Source organism: Diorhabda carinulata, chromosome 12, assembly GCF_026250575.1.
Source record: "Diorhabda carinulata isolate Delta chromosome 12, icDioCari1.1, whole genome shotgun sequence".
In the NCBI taxonomy this organism is placed as follows: domain Eukaryota; kingdom Metazoa; phylum Arthropoda; class Insecta; order Coleoptera; family Chrysomelidae; genus Diorhabda; species Diorhabda carinulata.
This window is the reverse complement of record NC_079471.1, coordinates 6,532,596-6,554,842: the sequence shown is the minus strand read 5'-3', so window position 1 is coordinate 6,554,842 and position 22,247 is coordinate 6,532,596. Positions and strand designations below refer to the sequence as shown.

At 33.9% G+C, this 22,247-nt stretch overlaps 1 protein-coding gene across 3 annotated transcripts in view; it reads left to right on the top strand.

The window, feature by feature from the left end:
* The window catches only part of LOC130899863 (unconventional myosin-IXa-like), a 64,590-nt gene that overhangs the window by 11,832 nt on the left and 30,511 nt on the right, over positions 1–22,247 (top strand). For all 3 annotated transcript variants that reach the window (XM_057810019.1, XM_057810017.1, XM_057810018.1), the window contains exons 3-4: positions 20,563–20,711; positions 20,765–21,075. In XM_057810019.1, the coding sequence (XP_057666002.1) occupies positions 20,563–20,711; positions 20,765–21,075 (460 nt within the window). The remainder of the gene's footprint in view (positions 1–20,562; positions 20,712–20,764; positions 21,076–22,247) is intronic.

Genomic DNA, 22,247 nt, shown 5'->3' with positions numbered 1-22,247 from the left:
AAGTATTAGTCCAGAATTGCCATGACCAAAGAAAAGATGTCTATGCTTTATTGACTACGAGAAGGCATTCGATAGTATACGACACCACAAACAAATTCAGCTCCTCAAAAGACTTGAAATAGATCATACGGTGATTTGATGCATTGAAAACTTATATTGGAAGCAAACAACGCAATTAAAAATAGATACACTGGTCGACAACAAAAATTTTTTTGTTGTAACACAAGAATGAATAACATATTGTGATAAAATGGACCTATACGAATACGAAAATATGAAAAATCAATTGTAACACGTAAAGTTTTTAAGTTACATTTATAGAACCATATTCATTGGTAAAATATCTAATATTTATTAAAAAAATAAATCACTATACGAGGTCTGACTATTAAATAACGAGACTGGTTACGAAAAAGGGTTTTATTATAAAAATTATTCTATATTCGCATACTCTTCTTCAATATACTTCCCTCCCCTCGCCACACACCTTTCCATACGTTTTTTCCATTGATCGAAGCAGTGCTGGAAATCTTCTTTGGTGAGTGCCTTTTGGAGCCCTGCCTTTTTTTGCAGGGCTGAGCAGACCCGTTGACGCAAGAGCTTTTAGTCTGGAGTCAGATTTTTTGGCACCAAATTCGTATGTGTAATTCCTCGTGTAAAATTTTTCTAACCGTTTCTTTATCGGCGTTTACAGCCTCGGCAATCATCCAGATGCTCATTCGACAATCTGCACGCACGATTTGGTTACGCGCGGAGACGCACACAAGATAGAGAATTGTCTCCATAGGCCTCTTGCAACAATTTATATCACTCAGTCGGAGTTTTTTTCAATTTAATGAGAAATTTGAGATTGATACATTGCTCCTGTTTTGCGTCATACATGGATTTCGGCACGAGAAAAAGAACCGTTCGTTTCAAACCGCTACTGCACAAATACTATAATAGGGCGCCCTTTAGGCGCGTAATCTCGTTATTTAATAGTCAGACTTCGTATTTTGAAATTTAATAAATAAACTACGGGGTGGGCAAAATCTTTTGACTGGTAGTATATAGATTAACTGACATAATACAGATATTCTGAATAGTGTTCCGATAGGGCCTAAACCCAAGTGTATAAAATATCTGATAATATAATAATGACTCATCGTGAATATAAAATTATTCGTTAAAGGGTGTAGGTTGTTGTTATATTTTTTTTGTAGTTTTACACTACACCCTGTCAAGATAACACTGACATTTCTTTTTCTACAATTTAATATCGTTTTCTATTGACCACCCTGTAAATAAATATCGGTTTTATTGTAAAGTTTGAAAATTATTGAGTAATTTCATACTAATTTACTTTAATAGCATTGTACTAACTAATTTTAATGGATATTACTATGAAAGGTACAGTATCTTTTGAAGAATTCAATGAATCATCAGAAAAAATGCGGTTGCGCACCTAGATTATTAAAAACTTATTTCCTATTCCAATATTTGACTGAATTAATGACAATTATATTGCAATTATTATTACTGCGGTAATATTTTTATTTAGAAATATTCTCGGAATAAAATATCCAGTAAGATTTTAATTTTTTCGAGCTTCAAAAATTATACAGTGTGTCCTATAATTATTAATATAAACTTTAAGTTGAGTCCCAACAAAAATTGATAAACTCTTCCCATAGGCCATTTTTTGTTTTTACTCTCCATATAGAGTTTAAAAAACAGAAAAAAAGTTTATTTGAAATGAAAAATGCGAAAAAATTATGTCTTTTTACGTTTGTTATAATATTCACGTTTTTGTTTCATTCATTAGCATTCATAAAGAATGTAATTTTTGAATCGATCGAAAAGCGTGAAAAAAAGTTCATTTTTACGTTAAAAAAAGTGCCGTATCGTGCCATTTTTTAACGTACTTATCAAAATAGTGGGCTGTGAACACACAATTCGTTTCTCCGATAAAACCGCCACACTAGAACAAAATCAAATAGATCAAATGTAAGGTAATGTTCAAAGTACTCTGGACGTTCCAACCAAACTCTAAAACTCTTTCAAATACAGTCTTTTCAGCGGCGGAAAAGGTTTGACATAAAATATTTCGTAGGACCGCTGTAGGCTGTGGGGAAAGTTAAGTTGAGGGCCTATGGACGGCACTAGTACTCAACGTGTTAAGGGAAGAGCGGGTGTATAACAATTATTGATAAGATAAAAATTCATCAATACAAAAGTAATTTAATTTTCGGGGTAATTTAAATGACAAATTTTGTCCTGAGCCCCTCGGTCGTTTCGGCCCTGGATTTTCCGCGTTTGAATGATTCCCGTGCCCGCTATTTTAGCTCTATAACATGCAAACGAATCAAAGTGAATTTCTCCCTCTATATGTCTAAACTAAGTGTTTAGATATAGAGATTATCTTGATTTTTTTTTTAAATCAAATCACTTGATATTCTTTATTGAAAAGTCAAACTGCCCTTGTATCTTTTAGAGAATTCAAAGCATCTAAAAACATTTTTTTTGGGAACTTTTTAACTAATCTTAACTCCCAAAATTCCCACAAGAATAATCATCCTAATGATGTCAATAAAAAATCTCGTTATAAAAATAAAGTACCACTTGTTACAAATTAAATTGTAATTAAGTATAATTGTTCTTATTTTTATAACTAAACATGATTCATCGTAATATATATATTTTTTTTAAGATGTAGTTTCTAGAGAACTACTTGCAATCATATATAACGTTTTTCTTAAACTGCTTATTAAAATTGAAAGAACATTGTGATTGTTTACTGTCAGTTATGTAATTGTGCATCCTAGTTCATCAAGGATTTTCAGTGTAATTTAGATTACGATTTTTTACATAGTTGCTTATGAAAATAGCTATTTTTTAAATAAACTTTTTGGTTGGCAACTAAGTACTTTCGATTTTTACTGAGGCTTGAGAAGCGTTGTAAGTTGTGGGTTAATTTTAACTGCAGTGTAAAAACGAACTTTTCCGGTATATTTTACTATTTTATTTCCTTAAGGAAAGGAAGCTGCTGCGGCTCACAAAGAAATATGTGAAGTTTATGGTGCTGATTGCTTAACAGACCGCACGTGTCCAAATCAAAGTCATAATTGAAGAGGATCGTCATAAAACTGTTCGAGAGGTTGCGAATTGAAGAGGATAGTCGAGGCTACATGTATCGTACACAACGATTGAAAAGCACTTAAAATGTCTTGGGCTAGTTAAGAAGCTTGTACGATTTGAAAGAAACCGATCCTTTCTTGAAAAGAATCATCACTGGTGATGAAAAATGGATCTTGTACAGTAATATAGTTCGATAACGATCATTGAGCAAACACGATGAACCAGCATAAACCACATCGAAAGCTGAAAAACAACAAAAAAAGCTAATGCTCTCAGTTTGGCGTGATTACAAAGTTTTTGTGTTTTTTTAGCTGCCTAGGAACCAAACGATCAATTCTGAGCGTTACTGTAAACGATTAATCAAATTGGATTAAGCGATTAAAGGAAAAAGGCCAGAATTGTCAAATCGGGAAGGTGTAATCTACCACCAATGTAAGGCCTCAGCCTCACACATCTTTGGCAACTCGTGGGAAACGATTGGAGCTTGGCTGGGAAGTGATGCCACATCCCCCATACAACCATGATCTGACATCATTTGATTACCATTGATTTCGAGGTTTGCAGATTACTTTGAATGGTCAAACTTCCACAAATGCCTATGATCTTCAATCGCACCTGGTTCAGTTTTTTGCTGATAAGGACCAGTAATATTATGAGTGCGAAATCATGAAGTCGATAGAAAGAGCAAAATTGAAAATATATTATTCATTAAAAACTATTCTTTGTTGAAAAATTTGTTTTATTTCATAGCAGTAAACCGAAATAACTTTGTCGCCAGCCAATATGTATTTCCAAATTTTTTTACAAACCAGATAATCAAAAAATTATAAAACTTTCCAACAGCAAATGAACTTGTACATTATTGCTGATAATATTGCCGTAAAATCTCACAGTTGCAGTCAAAATCGGTTTGTTCAAAATATTTCCAATCTACTCTATAAAAAAATATATACTTAGGATTTTCATTTGTTAAACAAGGATCAGAAAACTAATACCAGGTTTTCGATACAAATTTGTATGTTTTTTGCTTTCTTTGCTGAGGCGGTATGGGCGCTAACAGTAGTGTCGAGAGTAGCGGAGTAGTAGCACATTAAACAAAGTTCAATAACTTAAACTTAGTATAATACATCAACTAAACTATAATTATATAACCAAAGATTAAAGTACATCGCTCGAGCTAAGACTTAAGAAACGGCGCTGCATCGCTAAGATCTCGGCGTTGGAGATCCGATCGCTGCGTTGTTTCTAGACAAAAAGAACGAGCTAAGACTCAGGAAACGGCGCTGCATCGCTGAGATCTCGACGTTGGAGATTTGATTCCAAACTTAGTATAATACATCAACTAAACTATATATAACCAAAGATTAAAGTACATCGCTCGAGCTAAGACTTAGGAAACGGCGCTGCATCGCTAAGATCTCGGCGTTGGAGATCCGATCGCTGCGTTGTTTCTAGACAAAAAGAACGAGCTAAGACTCGGGAAACGGCGCTGCATCGCTGAGATCTCGAAGTTGGAGATTTGATTCCAAACTTAGTATAATACATCAACTAAACTATATATAACCAAAGATTAAAGTACATCGCTCGAGCTAAGACTTAGGAAACGGCGCTGCATCGCTAAGATCTCGGCGTTGGAGATCCGATCGCTTCGTTGTTTCTAGACAGAAAGAACGAGCTAATACTCAGGAAACGGCGCTGCATCGCTGAGATCTCGACGTTGGAGATTTGATTCCAAACTTAGTATAATACATCAACTAAATTATATATAACCAAAGATTAAAGTACATCGCTCGAGCTAAGACTTAGGAAACGGCGCTGCATCGCTAAGATCTCGGCGTTGGAGATTTGATTCCAAACGCCTCGGCTGGGTTTGTGTAAGTATGGAACCGCGATCCAAATGAATAGATTCGTCGGTTCTGCTTTAGTTTCCTCTTACAATTATGGGTGTTTCCTGTAAATGCTTACTCTACTGATCCCTAGGTATTTTTTCAGTTGCAACAGTAGATTGTCTTCCTAGATACCATATATGGTTATACTAGACCGGGAGGGATTGGACCGGTTATTGTCTGCGATTTTCTGATTCCTGCTTTTTGGAGTACTGAAAGAATATAGAAAGTACTTACGATTCCTGGAAAAAGCCTCATGGGAAATGAGGTTTGTTTTTGCAAAAACTTATAGAACTATAGCTTATTATCGATTTGATTAAAAAAAATTTTATTTGGTCGGAGGGTTTCTAATGGCAACAATATAATACATATGAAAATGCAAGGAAAATCATTGATTTTCCGTTATTTTAAAAAAATGATCAGTATTAAAGTTGGCAGGACGTTGGGTCCGTGCTTTTGTGAGACATAAATAAATTTTAATATAATAAACATTATTAATAACGCCAGGATGGTTACGTTGACCATTTATATTGAAAACTGCTCCATTTTTTTGTCCTATAAATATTCCCAAAATCTATTGGTATTTTCACCAATTAATTCAACTTCCATACTGCATAAACTAACATAAACTCTATTATAGTATATTGTTATTTAGTACCAATCGTTTTAAAAAACTAGACAGTTCGAAAAGCTATTTACTCGGAATCTAACCTACCATGTATATCGGGCAGCGCCTATACCGAATACCGCCAACTTCTTCTGTTAAATCATGCCATAATGTTTTGGCCCACGGGGATTATAACGTAAGTCATCGAAAAAGCGAGCAGAGCACGCAATCAGTATAAATCGAAAGGTAGGTGGATTATTCTAAATGGTTGTTTACCAAATTTTCTTTTAAATAGGTAACAGAAAATGTATAATTTAGCTTATTATTAATTAAATTTATGTAATTATCATATTCTTCAGTTCTTAATTTTTTTGAGAACTAGCCGCCCCTGCCTGTATTGTCATGATCTTAATATAGTATTTGAAAGTTTCATTCATTAGCTAACAACTGACACATATAATACGATCACAGCCGGATTTAAATGTGAATATGGCACAGTATATAAAACGTACATTTTTTTTTGTTTCTCGGTTCGATCTAATTTTAAATATTAAAGTATCAGTAAACCATGTGGAACATTTTATTATTTTCATTTTAATAAACATCCAAAACGTGTTGGAATTGGATTAACAAAAATAATTTACACATTATATCATTCGCCATAACAATAAGTTTTTGTTGCATTTTATTAAGATTTTAATGATAGTTTAATGTATTGGGGATAAGTAGTAACGCCCCGATTATTTGAATAATCTATAGAATTTTATACAATATAAAATAAATTCAATTTTAGCGTTATTATGTACTATGTCAAAAAAAACCTGAAACACGTCGATTCTTATGAAAATATTATCTCCCTCCAGCACCCTCTCTGAATTATAAGCAAATTTTAAATGAAAAAGAGTTTTTAGTCCTCCGTTCAGCAATAAATTTGGTGCAATTATAACTGAGAAATATATTTGTTAAGATGTAAAATTTTAATAGTGTTTCTATTACAAAACTTTACGTAGAATGGAGATAATAACGTAATAATTAACTCAAATGGTCAAAATGACCATCATTCACTTCTTTCTGTTATCCCAACTTCTAAATCAGCAATTTTGTCTGGTCTATTAAAATATATTTTAGATTTTAAATAACCCCATAAGAAGTAATCTAGAGGAGTCAAATCGGGGGATCTAGCCGGCCATTCGACCGTTCCACATCTTCCAATACACCTATTGGGAAAAGCCTTTCCATTGAAATTTTCCTGGAAAATAAGATTTTATTTGAAAAGAATGGGTTCTGCCGCAATTTTATGATTCCTGTCATGTTTATCATCTATTTTATTAACAATTTTTTTTTAGTAGGAGAGTAGGGTTCTAACGGCTAAAATATCAACGTGATTTTCCGATTCCTCCCAACTAAACCAAACGTATTCGGTTTAAAATGATCGGAAAAATGTTGTCAGGACTTCTGGTTCCTAGGTATCGGAAAATTTTACCGAAAATCTTCACTCTGTGATTTTCTAATTCCTAGCTTAGAAAAGTTGTGATGCTTATACATATAAAATCAGTTCTCCTTTCAAATCAGCTGGACGATTGACAAGTTATAATAAGAAGGCAGAAGTCCCAAATATGTAAGAAAATACACGTTTTTCAAGCTCCTGCCATTTTGCATAGGTCTCAAGAACAGTGAGAGGCAGTAGCGCCGTAATAGTTATTAACGTTATATGTCCGGGAAGTGATTTAGTACGGTACGAGATAGATGGAGGATGGACGAGGCGACGAACGAGCCGAGTCAATAATCTCCAATCGAGTACCGTAATAATAACTTCAAGGACGTATATCGTAATATGTTTTTTTTTCATACAGTTTCCGGTTTTAAATAAAAAGCAAAATTATATTAAAACATGAAAGGTAAATATATTGAATTAGGATTGTGAGAATTTAAAAGTACTGTAAAGTGCAATTTTCCGGACTCAAATTAGTAATATAAAGTCGATTTTACAGTACAGGATGAAAAATTCGTCCTTTACTGGACGAGTGGGCAAATTGCAGGGCGAGCCGCAGGCGAGTCCAGTAAAAAACCACTTTCGGGACGTATTACGTACAATTTTTTTTTTTAAACGGGCATTGTTGTACCATAAACTTCATATTATTCACAATCAAATGCATAATTTTGAATATCCATTTTATAATAAATGTCACGTTTTTAACTAAACGTCTTAAGTTATTTTATAGTTTTAAATAATACAAAATTCGGTTACTATAGAAACCAATTGACGAAAAGCTTTTACCGGACTATCACAATAATTTTCTGACTCGGTCCGACAAAATGAGATTTTCTGAACTAAAAATAAACCGGAAAGTACTAATTTCCAGGCCGTTTTGAAAAAAGGTGTTTTGTTTATAAAATGAATTTTAATTTTATCAAAGTTATTTCAGTGCCTTGGTGGAATATTTTCAAATGACCACAATTTTCTGATTCCTGCCAGCAATACACTTTTGCATGCATTTCAATTTGAACCAATTGTCGATTGAGGTACTTCTAAAACATTTAATTTCAACACTTTATTTTTGATCTGTGGGGATAAGAAGAAATCATTGGATGCCAAACTAAGACTATACAGCGAATATGGCCCATCAATTCGATGTTTTGATTGTTCTAAAACGTTGTTGTTTGAACTGATGTGTGAGAGCTAAAATTTTCGTGGCGGAGAACGTCTTTTGCGATTGGTTTTTCGATGTATTCGAACACTTGTAGTAAAGTGCTTCGGGCACGAAAAATGTTGGATTTGGTTCATGTTGAAAAACCCATACGGTCGATTGGTGTTTAGTTTTGGGTTCATATGGATAGATCCATGATTCGTCGCCTGTCACGATCTTAACTATCTAAATCTTTTATACTGAAAACTGCTGACATAGTTCGATAGTTGTTGGGAAAGTCCTTGTACCTATGGAAAGGACAAATGTTTTATATTTAGTTCTTGTTTTGTTTATTCCTGTTTTCGCATTAATTCGATGTTTTGACTGTTCAGAAACGTTGTTGTTCGAACTGATGTGTGAGAGCTCGCATTGTCGTAGCGGAGAACGACTTCTACGATTGGTTTTCCTGACTTTTTCGAACACTTGTAGCAAAAAAACGCTGGTATACCAATCAGAATTAACTGTTAAAAGTTACTCTAATGGAACGGTGGCGACATGTCCTGTTATTCCGAAAAAAAAGATACCATTTGATTCGAAGTGCTTCGTGCGCAAACAACTTTTGTTGGATTTGGTTCATGTTGAAAAACCCACACAATCGATTGGTGTTTAGTTTTTGGTTCATATATATATATAGATCCATGATTCTTCGCCTGTCTAAACTGTTGAAATAGTTCGATAATTCGGAATGTCCTTGTACCAATGGAAAGGACAAATGTTTTATGTTTAGTTTTTGTTTTGTTCCTGTTTTCGCTTTTTGAATAGCTAAGCATCTAAATTCAGGATCTGATAGTTGGATCGCTCGATCAGCCAAACTTATCACCACTGATCATTTTTGTGACATGAAATTTTAATATCTTGCAGAAGTTGTTTTTGCGACCCATCCTGTTTTTATGTTTTTCTTAGTTTTATAAAATGTGACACCAAGAAAATACTTTTATTAGTTTGTTCGATTTTGATTGTAAAATGAAGGTTTTTATTATTTTTAATTTATGTTTTCAATTTCATTTTTTGGTACAGCAATCTGCATAACGAAAAAAGAAAGGAATATTTTTGTTAACATTAATTGAGATAGTTTTCTCAAGATCTTCCATTACTAATTATGCTATAAAACACCTGATTTAGATTTGGATATTTCGGTAGGTTATCTACTAAAGTAAAAAATTGAGATTCAATATGTTTCTATTACGCTGTTCTAAAAATCTTTTAAACAGAAGTATGTAATTTGCATAAAATTACATGTTATAATCGTCTTGGTTCGTCACCCTGTATAATATTTACATCCTCTATGCAAAGCGATGATTGTTTCAATGTTTTAGAGTCTGTACAATAGTTTTGATGTGGGTAGGATTCATTTCCCATTCTTGATTGGTGGGAATTCATTGGCGCGCGGATTTTTGTTGATGTCGACATTTTTCCAAAGAAAATTATTAATAGTACTGGCTAGATTAATTACGATATACAGAAAAATATATGATCAGAGCATTGGTACCAAAAATTATGAATACAACATATTATTATAACACATCACTTACAACTTGTGGATTATTAATAGTGAGTATAACAAAGGGAAAAATTTCTGCACTAAAAGTTATTTGTTGAATTAAAAAAGATCTAGAAAATTCATATCTATACAATGACCGGCATTATACAAAAAAAGCAAAGTTAGCCACTCGAGAAAGTGACTCTATCCAACTTTACTTTTTTTTTTAATCTACAGCTCAAAAACCAATAAATTCTCTCGAGTTTGATTTAGAAAACTTCCCATTCAGAGTGGTAAAAATTAGAGAGGGTAGAAGAATAATACGAGGGACGTTTTTTATTCAACCTACGATAGACTATAAATAAAAGACAAGTTAATATAAAATAATAATTTTATTACCAAAAGATTGGTACACTTAGGGTTACTTTTCCACATAATCACCGAAGAGATTGAGTGTCATATCTGTGGACAAGCTTTTCAATACCCTATTTAAAGAAAGTTGTCGCCAATGAAGCCTAAACGTTCAGTACAAAACAGACCTTGAAACTTCTGGAAATTCCGTAGACAAAGCAGTAATGGACAATCTGCTGTTTTCTTTAACCATTCTGCGGCCTTCAGTGAATCACTCTTCGCAATTCACACTTGGCGTATATGTTTACGTGGCTGTAGCACAACGCCGACTGACGCCTGAATGTCAACAATGGCGGAGTATGTAGTGCGAGAGCTTTGCAGTCGCCTACAACGCTTTCTTCTGCCCGAACAGCGACTACACGGAGCGATCGGAGGTTGAAAAAAAACGACCCTTGTATAATCAAAACTATTTATAGTAAATTATCAATATTTGGCTTGAGTTTTGTAAGGAATAATCGCAAATCTCCCCGTTCTGTGATATTCAGTCTGTTTCTTAAGTTTGTAACGATACTAAAATTTTTTTCGACAAGATGTGACTAGGTAAACGCGATCAGAAGCTTTTACACAATTTCCCACAGTCCAGGATATTGTCCGGGTATTTCTACCTGCAGTCAAATGTTTTGATACCCTCTTTTGAATATCACTTTCAGTTCCTCATTAATGCTAAGCTCGAGTAGCTCCTTTCGTAATATCACATTCTCCACTTCCGTTTCATTGAATGAATTTATGATCCAGACAGAATATCTTTAACATCTGATTTTAAAATCATCATACAAGGCCATCAAATGTTGAACGTATGCTTGAATATCTTCATCAAGGCATTCTACTTGCGAGAAGTTTGAAAACTGTGAAAATTCACCACGATTAAAATTTTCCTTTTTTTTTATTACATTGAGGCTGTCCCTTCTAATTGTAAGTTGAGGTCACAAAATTTTTCGAACATATCTATGAACTACGCGGTATCTGCTCTAAAATTGATCAGTTTTTCTTTTAAATCACTTTCCAAACTGTGTCATATTAATTTCCACATCCGAACAAGTTTTGAGGAAGGGACGGCAAGTCTCGACGCGTTGTACTGAATATGGAATATGCAAGCTTTTACAACTTACAGTCACTGAGCTACTTAAAATATTATCTGCCTATATAGATAGGAGAAGCCAACATTTTAGCTCTTCACTATCGAAACCTAATAAATTTTCATGTACCCCTATATTTTGTCATCCCCTACATAGACCCCTGTCGAGTTTCCCGTAGACCCCCGGTGGTCCACCTGCACTACTCTGGGAATCACAGAGTTAGACAAAATAACATGATTTTCATAGATAGTTAATTTCTAACTTCATTTCTGCTTCCTATAGTCTAACTGTATCCTCTTCAAATAATATTTCTTGGACATGTCCTCCATTCTATAACTTTCTCTCTCTAATTCTCACTGCAAATCTAAACCAGCTTGTTTGATTTGAATGTTATATCTCTGCCCATCGATTTTTCAAATGAACAATGTTTGAATTGGCGCGGCAGTAGGCGATAAACCTTTTGTCTACCACCTATGATTTTCCGCAAAACAAATGAACGTCGGAGTTTGATGCTAAGCAGTCGGTGTTGGTGTGTTTCAATGGCAATTATTAAAATATGAATCGAGTTATCGCCAAGTTGATTTTATTTGTGCATTAATATTGAATCACATTAATCTAAAATACAGGGTAGGCAAGCAAAATATTTCTTCTTTTCAAGATTTTTGATAGAAGTACTCACAGGTGAAACTGTTCTTTTTATTGGAGAACATGGTAGATCAGATCCGTTTGTGGTATTATCAGTTTGCACTTGTTTAGATCGTGATAAGTCCCTTCTTCTTATTCGTATTTCAGACTAGGCCTGACATCAGAGAAGTCGAGTGGATCGTCTTCAATAGCACCACTACCACTAATATAATTAACCCACATATGATGACTATATTTTGGATGATTCCTTCACGACGTCTTTTCACTACAGTTTCTGCTTTATTGTCAAAAAATTTTTTGACAAAAGCTTTTAAAAACTAAAAAACAAACATAAAAATAACTGAATCAAGATACAAATTAAATCAAAATTCAATATACAGTAGAAAACCACAACGAATAACAAAGTCGTTTACAAAGTAGAAGGTGCCCTAAAGTTATTGCGAAATGCGGGAAAAAATTATATCGATTTGATTTCAATTGGCAAGTGATTGTGCATTTTTTTGCATTGTAAAATATTGAGCCCTTACGTGGAGTAGGTAGGTAAAGGTCGACGACCTTTCTGAAATTGGAGAAGCGTGCTTATACAGTGAGCCCTGCTGTTTAGTCCGAGTAAATATCATCATCTTTGTATCAACCCTTACAAGCTGACTTCTGTTGGTAAGGTATGACTTAAACCATGCAAGAGGTGTTCCCCTGAAACCGTAGAACTGCAATTTGTTGATTAAAATGTTATGATTTACACAATTGAAAGCCTTATAAAAATCACAAGGGAGGGAGGGAGAATATAGCATCATTTGTGTACTTGTTACTTAAAAACCCAAATTGATGGGTAGTATGAATCTAAACATCATCCATTATCAATATAACAGAATCAAATTTAGAGTATTTCAAACTTTGTCGCTAATTTATAAATTAATTTGGTTGCTACAGCCATTAAAAAAGACAGACAAACAAAGCTGGCATTATTACATAAATTTTCCATTTAGAGGGTACAACCAAGTGATTGCAAATTAGTTGCTAACCTTTCAAATAGTGAGAATGGTAAAAAATTGAAAAAAAAAATAAAAATTTTCTGAAAATTGAGGATCTGCGAATCAAATACAGAAGACTTAAACACTAAAAATATTATTATACTCATTATCAATCGTTCCAACTGAATAAAGGCAGAATAATAGCGCAAGATGTCAAAAAAGTATTATTTGAGGAAAAATCTCTAAAGGATTTCGAATAAGCTTTTAACTTGGAACTAAAAGTACAGAAGCTTTGTCAATACTGTTTGAACTTCATCAGGGGGTAGTGGGAATGATAAGAATAATAATTAACAATACACAGGTTCACAGAGCTTAGCAACCGATTTTATTATATATAAAAGGTCTAAGAAATAAAGGAAATTATACCGGCATGGATGAAATAATGTTTACCTACCATAACATTGAACTTGCAAACGATTTTATTGACCATAGGCTACAGAAATCTCCGGAAAAATTATGTAAAAGCTCCGTTTGATGTAGACGGTCAACTTCGTATTGTTTGATAAGAAACGGTTAATCTCAATGATAAAAGCCAACTGGTAATTTGTTGTTTTCCGTAAACAAAACGAATATACCATAATATGAATGTCAATATAGGCAAAATGTAACACCGCCCCATTAACAAATCAATGCCTGATAGTACCTAAACTAAATTTTTCCATATTGGTTGACATAGAGGCGTGGATCCATAGAATGACCTTCACGATTTCCTGATCTGATGCCGTAACAAAGCGATATTCACAAGTTATAAAAACACAAAAAAAACAACCGAACCAAAAAAGTACAGTATTTTTTTAATTTTACACTACTTTTTCCACTGATTTTTTTTAAAGCATTCATCGAGCCCATATCTTGTTTAAAATTAGGCAAAAAATCAGTACAACTCATCTCTAAATCTAAAATTATGAGAAGTTTGGCTCTTAGTCAAATCCACGCTGTAGTGGTTTCTGGACTTCGTTCATTTGAACTGCATGTGAGAAAATAAAAACTGTCGAAAGTTAAACGTTTGCTAATTTGCAGGCAAGGTGGGAAATAGGATATGCGAGTGGAAATTGGGACTGTCTCGGAAAATCCGGGACGGTTGGAAACCGTGGCCAGGCTTGAGTTGTTGAGATTAGCATGTTGCCAAGATGTTCGCGGCGAGCATTTTGAACATCTCCTATATTGGCCTGTTATGTTTTTCTTTTACACTATTGAGAAATGATCAATATTACTCATTAGGTTTTTAGTGTAAAGTAATTTGCTTTTTACTGATAGAGAGCGTTGCTGCATTTTTGGAATAACTTATGTTAGTCTTGTACTTTGCCGTTTGTCACGTGATACTAGTCACATTGACGTAATTTTAGAAGCGAGCAGTGCCGTTATTTCTATTAAAGCTGTTAGTTGAGGATTAATTTTAACTGCAGTGTATAAACAAACTTTTCCGGTATATTTACTATTTTATTTCCTTAAGGAAAGGAAGCTGCTGCGGCTCACAAAGAAATATGTGAAGTTTATGGTGCTGATTGCTTAAGAGACCGCACGTGTCAGAATTGGTATGAAAAATTCCGTTAGATATGGATTTTTCCATCAAAGATGAGGAACGTTCTGGTCGGCCTACTGAAGTTGATGATGACCAAATCAGTCATAATCGAGGGGGATCGTCATAAAACTGTTCAAGAGGTTGCGAATTGAAGAGGATAGTCGTATAATTGTTCGAGAGGTTGCGAAGAGGCTACATGTTTCGTACACAACGATTGAAAAGCACTTAAAATGTTAAGTTAAGAAGCTTGTACGAGTTGGAAGAAACCGATCCTTTCTTGAAAAGAATCATCACTGGTGATGAAAAATCGGTCTTGTACAGTATTATAGTTCGAAAACTATCATTGAGCAAACACGATGAACCAGCACAAACCACATCGAAAGCTGAAAAACAACAAAAAAGGTCATGCTCTCAGTTTGGTGTGATTACAAAGGTTTTATGTTTTTTAGCTGCTCTCAAGGTACCAAACAATCAATTCTGATGTTCACTGTAAACGACTAATGAATCTGGATTAAGCGATTAAAGAAAAAAGGCCAGAATTGTCAAATCGTAAAGGTGTAATCTACCACCATGACAATGTAAGGCTTCACACATCTTTGGCAACTCGTGGGAAACGATTGGAGCTTGGCTGGGAAGTGATGCCACATCCCCCATACAACCATGATCTGGCACCATCTGATTAGCATATATTTCGAAATTTGCAGAATTCTTTGAATTGTCAAACCTTCACAAATGACGATGACCAAATGGAACTGGTTCAGTTTTTTGCTGATAAGGACCAACACTTTTAAATGTTAGTTTTTGTAATAATTTCCGAAACAGCTGAAGATGGCTATAGGACATTGTACAACATGAATTATATTTACAATTTCCGACAAGTATCCAAAGAAATAAATAATATACAGTGAGTTGTATTATAACTAAGTATTGGCTTCTGTCACATGACACACGCCTTATAATTTTTTTTCAAAACAATGGGCATTTAAAAATACAAATCGATTGATTGTTCCACACAGTATAGTTCTGCTATGAGGTATCAAAACGATGTTCATACTATGTATATTAAGATAGTAAACATTTAAAAAATATATCAATTAGCCATACCAAACAATATGTTGCTGATAAATAAATTAAAAACCGAAATAAATCACAATTCCTGCCCCTGGAATTGTCTTTATCACTAGCGGTAATAACGATCCAACTTTATGATGTTGCAGAATTTATTTTATCGAATAATATTAGCTAGTCATCGATTAATTTTCAAATAAAAAATGCAATCGAGTAAGTGCGTTCGATAAATGGATGCCGGAACAGAAATTATTTATATATTAGTAATTTTAAAGTGACATGAGTAGGTGAGATAGTCGATAATATTCAGTTAAACGTATTTAAAATATTTAATTAACATATTATCTGTCAATAATCTGTTAATTACTTTTAAAATAGAATGTTACTTTAAAGATACTAGTCGTGAAGAAATATACTAGATGTGTTTAGAAAATAACCTGAATTCAAATCCTCGGAAACCTTTTTAAACTCGATCCTTATTATAACTCCTGTATGTATGAAACTAGCGGCGACAGAAATTAGTCAAAGGAAAATCGAGGGCCTTAGTCAAAATTTTATTTTTTTTCGAATCACATTGACATTGATTAGACTCTTAGTTTAGAATCGGCCTCTTTCGTGGTTGATCTCTACTTCGTGTTCCAATGGGAGATTTATCCCTTGCTATTTTAATCGTCTATCGTCTGCCAATCAACTTCTACGTTCATCAATGTTATCTACGTCACATAATCGTCTGCCTAGTAGTGTTTTTCTCGAGATCCGCCTGAGAATTTTTATTTCTGTGGTCTCCAAGAGTTGTTTCGTTTTGGATGTTTCTGGTTGTGTTTGTGATGTATACGTCATTATAGGTCCGATTTTTGCTTTGTAAATTCGTGCCATACCATGTTCAAAAGACATTCCGCGACCTTATTTGCTCTGGCTACTTGTCCTCTTGCTTCGTCTTCATAGTCTTCATAACTGGTTATGTCAAATCCAAAGTACTTGGATTTCATTCTCTCTTGTATTATTCTCTTTCTAGTTTTAGTTTGATGGCTTTTATCAGTCGAAATAGTCATATTGTAACATCACGTCGTGTGATTGACACAAGTCTGACATATGACATTTATGAAGTACCAACTTTCAAAAGACTAAAATTTCATGACATTTCGATAAGTCAGGAAAAAGTGACAGCCATTTAAGTGAAGCTACTTTTGTTATTTTCAATTCAATTCAATTTCAATTTCGTGTGTTAAGCTATCATTGTTTATTGATGAAAAAACGTAAAAACGTGAACTTTCTAGTCCTCCAATTGAGGTGGTTATTCCAGAAAAAATCAAAGTCTACAAATTGGTTATATCTAATCGTAAATTGGAATTGCGTGAGTAGCTGAAGGCAGTGTGAAGGCAATTATGCATGAACATTTGACCATGAGAAAATTTTTGGTGGGTGCCATGTTTACTCACAATCGATTAAAACTAAACAACACTGTGTTGATGATTCAGAATCTAACCAAAGGCAAAACAGTCAGCTGGAAAAGGTTATGGCTTCAGTATTTTTGGAATATTGCTCATCTACTATCTCCAAGAGGAAGAGATGATCAATAGCGATTACTACATAGAGTTGTTGGATCGGTTGAACCCAAAAATCAAGGAAAAACGGCCTAATATGTCGAAGAAAAAACAACTGTTTCACCAAGACAATGCACCGATTCACAAGTCGATAAATTGTACGAATTAAACTTCGAATTTCTTCCTCATCCACGGTATATTCCAGACCTGGGCCCCAGTGACTACTGGCTATTTGCTGATTTCAAAAAAAAAGGTCGACGGTAAGAAATTCAGCTAAAATAAAGAAGGAGTTGCTGAAACTGAAGCCTATTTTGAGGTAAAAGACAAATACTTCTACAAGCACGGCATCGAGAAGTTAGAGAAGCGTTGGAATGATTGTATTGCTCTTGAAGGAGATTACATTGATGAATAAAATCGATTTTGGGCTAAAAATGTTTTTTTTTTTAGTTGGTCACACCTTCCGTTCAATACGGTCAGACAGAACAACAAAAAATAAGAAAGTTTGATTTATTTGAATTCAGAATTACTCCCAATATATTTTTATATTTAAAAAAATAATAATAAATTTGAAATCATGGATTATTACATTTAGAAACGTACGCGGCTATTATTGAAAGCTAATTTAAATATAGTTTGGGAAAATATTTCGAAATAATCGTTGTGTAGGTGGGGAAACTATAAAATAATCAAATACTGGTTATTCATATTTTAAAAATGTAAACAATAACATTTAGTTGTGGGTCTAAAAATACAATTAAAGCTTAGAAGTGGTAAAGTACATGTTACCAATAACGAGGAAAATATTTTTATTGCTTTTTTCATAACTTTCATAACAAAAGTGGAGGAAACATAAATAAAGCTCGTGTACATTATTTTATACCATCAAATATATCTAGATATGCTTCCACATTATTATAATATCCTATTGTTTGAAAATAATGGAATGAATAACATAGATCTTTACAAAAACTACCACATTAATGAGAGAACAATTTGTACTAATTTTCAATATCTGACAGTACAGGAAATTAATGATTAAAGATCTAGATCGAAAATTAAATTTCGAATTGAACTATTTACTTCTTCGGATGACATGTACGCAACCAGACAAAAATTTCTGCCCACCTCATAGTCCATTCGTAAAATTTCGAAATAATACACTTTAACAAATTTCTCTTTCATATCCTGTCTTACAAACCAAAAATAATAGTGTCCGTTCACTTTATACGAGTCCCTGTGAAACAAAAACCTGTTGTGATTCATACTTTTTGGACCAAGACATCTTTTTGTGAAGTTCGTATATGAATTTTCGTTCTCGCAAATTCAGACTTGTACGTTTTATAATAAGTGAAACCAAGGAACTATCGGTTGAAACTGCGCAAGTCTTCATAGTCTAGAAAAAAAGTAACCGTACCATTACCGCCGAATCAAAAATACCTCGATGTACCGTGGACCATTACGTGAAGAGAAACCTCAACCGTTGAAGTTAAACATATTGTATTGATCAGTAAATGTAATCAACGACTAAGGGCCCATAGATAGCAGCTAAGATTAATGAATCTAGGAATCTGCTTTTGAGCACTTCTAGAGTGAAAAGGAGATTGAGAGAAACTAGCCTCTTTGGAAGGTAGGCAGTGAAGAAACCCTTTTTAAGACGTCAAAATGAAATTAAGAGGATGCAGTAGGCTAAAGAACATAGGCTGAGAGTTTCATGGAGTGATGATTCAAAGTTTTAGGTTTTTGGGTCTAAGAAAAATGTGTTTATGTTCAGGTTAAAGGAAGAACGGATGTAAAACACAGCGGATGCTCGGTGATGGTTTGAGGATATTTTTATTTTGGAATAAGAGCGACTGAAGTAAACATTGAAGGGATTTTGAAGGTAGAAAATTTATCTTCTTACGTGACAACGATCCCAAGCATTCCTCCAAGCTGGGCAAAGAGTATTTGGAAGAATTGGAAAAAAAGAATGCTATTGGCTATCACAGTCGCCCGACCTCAACCCGATTGATTTGTTGTGGCACAAATTGGACAGGGAAGTAAGAAAGCAGTGTCCTACTTCACTTCACATCGCAAAAGGTGGTTATATTCTTATCTATATATGTTCTCTAAAAAATAAATATCAAAATCAATTCTATTTTTGTTATTTTTTGTGTTTCCCTTAAACTATAGGGTGGCAAAAACTTTTGCTGGTAGTGTACCAATATTATATAGTTTCAATCTGAAACAGAAATAAAGACCACCGTCATTTAAACCTGGAACTTGCTAAGGCCCTCAAGTAATTGGTGAATTATATTCCAAATTATGCAGAGTAAGTTTTATGAATGAAACGCCCCAATTATCTCGTCTTGTGATACGGTATCTACATTGTAAAATAACGAACTTTGTTATTTCAAATGGATCACCCTGTATAGTTTGTGTTTTTAGAAATCCTTAAGAAATACTGATTATGTTTCACGTAATATTCTCTATACCTAAATGCCATAATTCCGAAATTGTGGCATTTAGGTCTAGGGAACATTAGATTAAAAATAATAAGGATTTCGAACAGCGAAAAATATACAGTGTGATCCATTTGAAATAACAAAGTTCATTATTTTTTCGGGAAAAGGAAAGATCTGACAATCTTGTAAATACCGGCCGTATCACAAGAGCCATGTACACAAAAATTTATAAAAATCGTACAAGCCGAGATAATTGAAGGGTTCCATACATAAAACTCACTCTGTTTACAAACTTGGTGAATATATTCACTATTAACAGTAGTGATTTTATTTCGATGGGACACTTTTCCCCTAGTTTTTGACACTACACATAATTTCTTAATACACATATTTTCTTAATAGGTTTGTTTCTTTTTTCCTGATTTGTTTCATTTTCAGTTATGACACACAATCACAGTGGCTTTATTTCGATGGGACATACTGTTTATTCACCCATTTCATAAAAAATCTTATTTAGTGAAAAACTGACAAAATATTTTTGTGTTTGAATAAAATAATTTGAAATAATCATATTATTCATTTAAAAGTATTCTGTTAAATAAATCAAGGTATGCAAATCTCAATTTTGATACCTTTATTGCCATCAATTAACTAAATGTAAAATGTTACTGGCTTACACTTGGTAATGATAGGTCCCTAAAAGTTCCTTTTTTTCGTGTTTTATCCCTTTTTTGAAAAAGTTGTGTACTAAAAGTCATGCAATTAGGTTCTCCCATCTAGTATTTCGTTCTATAAAAATGAAGTTGTATTAGGAAAACGTCAAATCAATTGATATAGTTGATATAATAGATAAAATTGATAAAGCATGAGGAGTATACTACACAATAAACGTGGATTAGCCATTCGACAAAGTCCAGTGCCGTTAAATGAGTAAACAAATGTTGGTACATTTATATCCGGGTAAAATTGCATTAAAAAAAATGTTAGAATAGTAACAAAATAAATTATAATTACGTGGTGAATGTTTTAAGTACCTTTTTTTTACAGTCGATTTGGAAAGTTCATTCAAGTCAACTATAAAGAAAATGGAATGGTTCATGGCGCTGTCGTTCAAAAGTACCTTTTAGAAAAATCTAGAATATGCTCGCAAGGGCGATATGAAAGGAACTATCATGTGTTCTATTATTTACTCGAAGGTAAGCACCTGTATGATTTTTTCAAAGGATATGATAAAAAATGTTTGTTTCAGGCGCGAATGAGCAAGAGAAACAACAACTTCATCTCAAACGCCCTGATCAATACTATTACCTAAACAAATCCTGTAGTGCCTTGGACAATACGGACGAGAGTTACGAATTTTCGAGATTAAAGCAGTCCATGGAAATGGTGGGCTTTACCACCGAAAAACAAAGGAGGCTTTTCTCGGTCTTATCGGCTGTATTGTTACTTGGAAATGTTGAATTTCAACCAAGAAAATCCGCTTACCACCATGATGAATCTGTAGGAGTTAAGAATCCGGAAGTTGTGTCACTAATCTCGGAGTTGCTCAGGGTTAAACAGGTTGGTTTGATTCCGCAAACATCTCAATCTCTATTCTTCTCTTTCTTGTTTTGAAACTAATACTATATAGCCTATACTGAATAAATATAATGCTACTACAAACCCCAATACAATTTTCTACTTAGCAAAGTAGGAGCCAGGTCATGTCTTAGGAAAATATTGAAGCAAACTACCAGAATCATTTAAAATCATCAAACAACAAATTTAACAATTTGAGTTTATGAGTAAATAAAAAGGAGCAACTCATCGTTAGGTGTGGTCCAATTCTGAACTATCAATCATATCTATCTATCATATTATTTTTGGTTAAGTATAACTCGCGGGAAACTATTGGAACTTGGCTGGGAAGTGATGCCACATCCCCCGTACTGCCCTGATCTGGCACCATCTGATTACCATTTATTTCGATTGTTGGCAGAATTCTTTGAATGGTCAAACTTTCACAAATGACGATGACCTTCAATCGCACCTGGTTCAGTTTTTTGCTGATAAATACCAGAAATTTTATGAGCGCGGAATCATGATGCTGAAAGAAATATGGCAAAGTTCATTGAGCTAAATGGAAAATATATACTACCACTACTGTGGTCATTCAAATCCAAGTTGATTTTTGGCCTCGCCAATAAGTTGCCTCCATAGTTTTCTATCCTCAGCCATGTCTACTTCTCCACCAAGACTCCTTACTCTTCATCCACTAGGTCATTCCATCTTGCTCTTGGTCTTCCCAGTGGGCGCCACCCTTCTGGTTGACCTCTCCACACTATTCTTATTGTTGTCTCTTTATCTCTTCTTCTTACATGGCCCAACCACCTAATTCTTATACTTCTTATCACAGCGTCCCTGTTTTTCAGTATTCTATCACACTCACAATATCTGGTCGTTTATACCAGTCCCTGTTTTTCAGTATTCTAGATACTCCACCTTTGAAAACCGGCCCATATATATATGCTAAATACTTTATTTTCAAATTTTATTAACTTCTTCTGGGTGTGCTTTGTTAGTGTCCAGACATCAGCTCCATACAATAAAAACTGGCTGTATTATGACAGTATATTTTGATTTTCGTATTTTTTGACATCAATTTTGATATGCTCCAAAAGCATCTACTGGCTGAATTTAACCTCATCTGTATTTCTTCTTCTATTTTATTGTTGCTGTTCATAGTAAATCCT